Source organism: Urocampus carinirostris, chromosome 11 (assembly GCF_059441175.1).
Source record: "Urocampus carinirostris isolate Australia breed hairy pipefish chromosome 11, RoL_Ucar_1.0, whole genome shotgun sequence".
Lineage (NCBI taxonomy): Eukaryota > Metazoa > Chordata > Actinopteri > Syngnathiformes > Syngnathidae > Urocampus > Urocampus carinirostris.
In genome coordinates, this window is record NC_142359.1 from 1,508,390 (window position 1) to 1,514,727 (window position 6,338).

The window sequence follows — 6,338 nt, forward strand, 5'->3', positions numbered from 1 at the left end:
CTATCTTGACTTTTTTTGTTTAAACGCTGGTGGTATTGCTGTTTATCGGCACGTTCGTGCGAAATAGTTTGACAGACTTTTTTTTTTTTACACAGTTCATCAAATACAAGGTTAAAATGAATTCTAAGCAACAACTTTGCTAACTGTTTAAAAAAACGAAGAGAAAAATGGACTGAAAATATTTAGGGTGAAATTGTTATATACATTGTCATAAGCGTGACGTCACTTCCTCAATGGACGGATTCACTGTCGACCTCGCCTTGTCAATGTTTTGGTTGTTAGCATCGTGCTAATGGAAACCATAAGACTATAAAAGCCTTATTTGTATTTTTTCCCTTTTCTATGATTTGCTTTTGTACACGCATAAGCTCGTGCAATCAACAGGTACGTTTTTAACTTTCTTCAAGTTGGGACTGCGCGTTGGTGCAATGCGTCTATATTAAGCAAATACATAGTGTCATTATCCATGACGTAATTCTTATTTGGTCACTAATGTTTTAGTTTCTGTTTTCTATATTTGCGTTTTGCTGTGAAGAATGATCAATCTTTTAAAAATGAAAAATTATGCAATGGGTCGGACTGACCTTATCGTAACACATTCTGTCTTATTTAGGATGTTTAAAAATAGTTGAATACGAATTTATCAAATTAACACGATGATGATATAGCCTGATTATTATTATTTGTATATTGTGCCTGTTCGACCATTCGAAAACATCCTAAAATAAGACGGCATGCGTTATGGCAAGGTCAGTCCACTCCATTGCATAATTGAGTAGAATTAAGTAGAATTAATTAACATGTGAACAACGAAATTCCAAAGTGCATTCCCGATGGAGGGGCTGGGAATCCCCTCTGTATCAACTTCCCAGAAAAAGTCAGAAATGTGAACGTGTTCTTGACTCTAGCCACCTTCCACTAGGGGGATATGACCTTATATAGATACTATAAGGCACACTGGATTAAAGGCACACTTTTTCTAATTTTGGGCCAGATTTGGGGTTGTTAGGTGCGCATTAAAGTCCATTTTCTTCATGTATTCAGTTCCCCGACGAGCCACTCTAAAATGTCTGTTCGTGCTATCTCTAGGATGTTGTCTGCAAGGTGCATCGTGACGGACCTCCGTGGAGGTTTTGGACTCCGGAAGATGTTCGTGCGAGGTCCCTTTAGAATTTCTCCGTCGCCCCCCGCCCGTTTCTCGTCTCAAGGCCAGCCTTCTCCAGGGAAACTGAAGCTGAGGACGCGATTGGCCATCACGCTGCTGACGGCCGGCGGACTGGTTTCGGCGTTTGCGTGGGTGCACGCCGAAAAGCGTCAGGAAGAACGGCGTCTGCGCGCCGAGCAATTGCGACAGGTGGCGGTCGGTCGGGGCAACTTCAGCTTGGTGGACCACCAGGGGCGACGGCGCACCAAAGCGGACTTCCTGGGCAAATGGGTCCTGCTTTATTTCGGCTTCACCCGCTGTCCCGATATTTGCCCCGACGAGCTGGACAAGGTGAGCGCCGCCGTGACGGAATTGGACGCCGACGCATCGCTGCCGTCCGTGCAGCCCGTCTTCATCACCGTTGATCCCGAACGCGACAGCGTGGACCAACTGGCTCGCTACGTCAAAGATTTTCATCCTAGACTGGTAGGGCACGCCTTCCGCTTTTCCATATTTTGCCGTTAAAGGGACTCGACGCTTCAGTTATCGCTGGTTTACTGTTAGAGCTATATATTATATAAACTCTCTGTTGGCAGAATTACTCAGATGAAATCACTCATTAAGTTTTAAAATCTCCCTCGCGAAGGAGCCAGCACTGCCGAGCACCCATCTTGCCTAAATCTCTCGACAGAACTGACTTACCTCCGGTCAAGAGGTGTGGTTTATTTTGACTTGACACATAAACAGGAAAAGGAACACACATGAGCGCGACTTCACAATAAAAGGAGATAAGATTGAAAAACGTATAAAAAATGAAATTAGACTGATGTTTGAAACGTGACTATATGTGTGTGTGTGAGGGTTTGTTTTTATATTTAGGAAATACAATAATATAGGTTAATATCATTGTATTGAAGTCTGAAAAATGCACATATCTCAAAACAGCCAACTTTACTTTTACTCCTTCGCCGGAGAAATAAAATCACTTTGTTAAAAAAATCCAACGGGTGCTCTGTTTCAGACAGCCGAGATTCAAGCTGAATGGTCGGCACCCCTAGACTCTCGGATGCCGATTGGCCAATTGATGTCATGGCGTTTTTTGTACTGTACTGCGAGTGGACACCTGCTCTGCTTTCCTCTCCTTTATCTGAATCTGGCTTTTTGGTCCCGCACCTCGTCATGCCCTGTGTTTTCTCTCTGTCTCTCTGTCTGTCTCGGTCAGGGTTGGGTAGGGTTCCTTTAACTGGATTACTTTTAATGACTTTTGGATGACTCCAATACCAAATATGCTAATAAAAGACAAAAGAAACTAAATATGAATAAAATGATGACTCACAACACGTGGTAAGTTTTCTCTCCTGGCTTTGATCTCTTTGATCTCCGGCAAAACAACTGAACCAAAATATAGATTAATATAATTATTTCAGCTATAATATTTTGTATAATGTACAATATTGTTTTTCAACTGAAAAATCTTGTAGTGATAACTGATTTGTATTACCAATAAACTGTGATGATTAAAACTGAATGAAAATATAGATTTATATGATATATTTGTCGCCGATTTTCAATTTCAACCTCGATAAGACTCAATTTTGGGGAGCCATAGATCTCTGTTGGGACCCATAGATTTTTGAGCATGCCAGTCCCCGGGACCCATTACTTTTCACAGCTAAAATGAACACTGTATAGGTTTAATGCAAAACCATGTACCATTTCCTCACATTTTGCATGTTTAGGAATTTGGGAATAACTTGAAACCTTGTGGTGTGTCTCTAGGTGGGGTTGACGGGCACACCCGAGGAGGTGCAAGAGGCAGGTCGTGATTACCGAGTTTACGCCAGTCGCGCTCCGGCGGATGAAGACGGGGACTACCTGGTAGACCACTCCATCCTCATCTACCTGGTCAGCCCCGACGGACTTTTCGTGGATTATTACAACCGCCTCAAGAGCAAAGAACAGATTGTGCAAAGCGTACGCCGACACATCTTAGACCATGGCAAACTACAAAAGACGTGACGGAGACTGGCGTCGTCCCAGTCAAATAGCGCCACCAGAAGGGGAAAATGACAGTCCGTTTTGGAAATCTTTTGAATTAGTCTGTAATGAACATTGATTTGTTGGAAATTAATAAAGAGATGTCAGTTGATAATCATGGAGTTTTTCATCCAACCGAACTGTTTACTCAATAACAAAATCATATTTCCCGTCACGTGGGGGTGTGACAGTACCCAGTGTTCTGGTTTGCCCGCGTCCTAGACGCATGATTTTTGCTGGGGACGCATAGTCTCAAATCAACGTGCGTCCCCGGGACGCAACTTTTTCGACACAAAATTGTCATTATTACCCGATTACTTTGATTTTTAACAATGATTTACCTCACTCCAAACTTTTCGTCAGGCAGATCCGCCATTGTTGTTTTGGTCTTGCAAACGAGATCTCGTTGCTTCGAGATGACGTTGTTGTTGTCGATTTAAGGTGAAAAACAACACATAGATTTTTGAGCATGCGAGTCCCCGGGACCCATCACTTTTCACAGGTAAATTGAACACTGAGTACCTTTTAGATTTTTCGATCGTACTTTTGCATTTTTTCAGAGTAAGCACAGATTATTAGTCTGCACACACACACACACACACACACACACACACACACACTCATGCTCTCACTCACGCATAATTTCACACTCGCAGTCTTACACACGCACTCACTCACACGTTCACACATGCACTCATATGCACTCACGCGCACTCACACGCACGCACTCACAGGCACTCACATTAGTCTGCATAGAAAACTGGCACTAAGTGGTCAAAAAAATCACAGATTCCTAGTAAATCATGAGGTTTTCCTCATAAACCTTTGTTTATTTATAATCTAAAATTATTCTATTGCATATATCAATTATAAGCTACATCAATTATCTACCGTCACAAAGCTGCCAATATTTAAAATTCAAATTAGGAGCTTGACAAGGTTAAACCTTGAAGAAAGAATAACACCTTCCCGATGGCTAGGGGCTCCATCCATCCATTATCTGTACCGCATATCCTCAGTAGGGTCGCGGGGCCGCTGGAGCCCATCCCAGCCATCTTCGGGCAGTGGGCAGGGGACACCCTGAACTGGTTGCCAGTGGGAGGAAACCGGAGTGCCCCGAAGAAACCCTTGCAAGCACGGGGAGAACATGCAAACTCCGCACAGGAAGGTTGGTAGCTGGATTTGAACCCATGACCTCGGAACTGTGCCGCACATGCGCTAACCACCGCTCCACCGTGCTGCCCGACTAGGGGCTCATTTATTGAAAAACACAAGAATGACACAACACATCTGATCTGTTTAAACGAGATTACATGAGCACAGGAAACTAATTCGGATTGGTTTGCACAGGAATCACATGTTAAAATTCAGTGTACAATGTTAGGCGCTAGAGGGCGTAGGAGTATAACAAATGAGCAATAAGTGTGAACCTTTGTAACCCAAAAGATACAATGCGTCTATGGGAAATCGAAGCAAAAAGAAAAGGGAGGCAAACTCCTTCCTGCACTTCCGATGACTAAAGAGAAGGCAATTTTGATTCAGAGTCAGCTGGCCCCAAGAGGCTATCTTTGTTGCTCTCCCACGGATTCCTCAGCACCAAAACGAAGGCCATCTTGATTAATAGTTAGCGGGCCCCAAATGTTGCAAGAATACAAACAGCACCTGGATATAATCTTTGGCCTTGTTAGGGCACTTTTAAGGATAAAATCATACAAAGATACACTGATCAAACTATAATTTCCCTGACAGAGCTTTTACCATGTGGCAACAAAAGATGGCCGCCTATGACTTATTTTCTCGTGACAGAGATAGGGCACTCTCATCTTTTCATGTTGAAATACATCCAAAAAAGTAAAATGATTACTTCAGCATAATTCCACTGTTCTGTTTCTTCCAATCAAACTATAAGTCTTCGTTTGGTGCGTGTTGATAAAAAAATACATGTGAACTGGACACCCAGTAATTCCCTATGTTTCATAAATTGTCTGCACCGTCCAGTGCAGTTCGGTCATTTTAGGAGGAGGGATTAGGGTTTCTTCATCTTCCTCATGCCGAGGATATTTTAGTGTCCCTTGCCCATCTTATGTAGGTTTCAGATGAGGGGATGTTGAAATGGTAAAATGAGCAGACATTTGACTCTCTGTGATAAAGGGTTAGGCAAAGAAATGGGACTTGACCCAAACAGAAAGTTAGACCCGAAAAACAACTGGAAAATAGTCCTGCACGGAGTCTGCTCTCGGAAAATGCCGGTCCACTTGTGACTCCCAGAGCCAAGAAGTCTGCAGGCTCGAGAGCGTTCTCCATCCGGGCCCCGGTGCTATGGAATGCCCTGCCTCCGGAGATAAGATCTGCAACCTCAATGGAAGTTTTTAAATCAAGGCTTAAGACACACTTCTATTCCAAAGCTTATGATTGATGCCCACCTCATATTCTGCATCGTCCTGTCTTTTTCTGCCTGCCTGCCTGGTGGTGATACGAAGGAGAAGGACAATTTAGAATAGAATAGAATAGAATATACCTTTATTCTCATTGTTACAAATGGGCTAACATATTGTGACAACGAAATTGGGCATGACACTCCAGTTTTACACATTCATAGTGAGGTATGAGCAAGAAAAAATTTGGAGATGAGTCAGCGGACCAGCGTTTTACCTGAAGCATGTGAACGCCTGCAAGGACCAGCTGGCAGAGATGGGAAGCTACTGTAATGCTAAATGTAATTCACCCTGGTCATCCTGGAAAGGGGATACCACTTGTGAGGTCCCTTCTCAAGGTTTTTCTTTTTCCTCACGCTGAGGTTTTGAGTTGTTCCTTGCCCGCATGTTGGTTTAAGATCAGGTCATTGTGTCATTGTAATCCTGTGCAGTCCTTTGAGACATTTTTGTGATTAAGGGCGTCATAAATAAATTTGACTTGACTCGACTTGACTAAATGACTTGCGTTACGTAGACCGGTCACAAAAACAAAAAGCACACACGTGGACAGAAGGAATAGTTATACCGGTATGGATTAAGTACACTAAGAAATCTTGTTGGACATACACATCATATAGATTTATAGTCACATTTAATTCTTGCATAGTTTGTATATGACTCGTACATTTATCTATCTTGACTTGAGTTCCGGGGCTCTGTTTCCGACCGGTCACAAAAACAAA

General features: G+C 42.9%; 1 protein-coding gene across 1 annotated transcript; it reads left to right on the plus strand.

Moving 5' to 3' along the window:
* The first annotated feature begins 138 nt into the window (after positions 1-138).
* sco2 (synthesis of cytochrome C oxidase 2) lies at positions 139-3,296 on the plus strand. Its single transcript, XM_088347851.1, has 3 exons — positions 139-384; positions 1,090-1,630; positions 2,924-3,296. Exons 2-3 carry the CDS (start codon positions 1,091-1,093, stop codon positions 3,161-3,163), a joined length of 780 nt encoding a protein of 259 aa, XP_088203977.1. The 5' UTR covers positions 139-384; position 1,090; the 3' UTR covers positions 3,164-3,296.
* Positions 3,297-6,338: the final 3,042 nt, after the last annotated feature.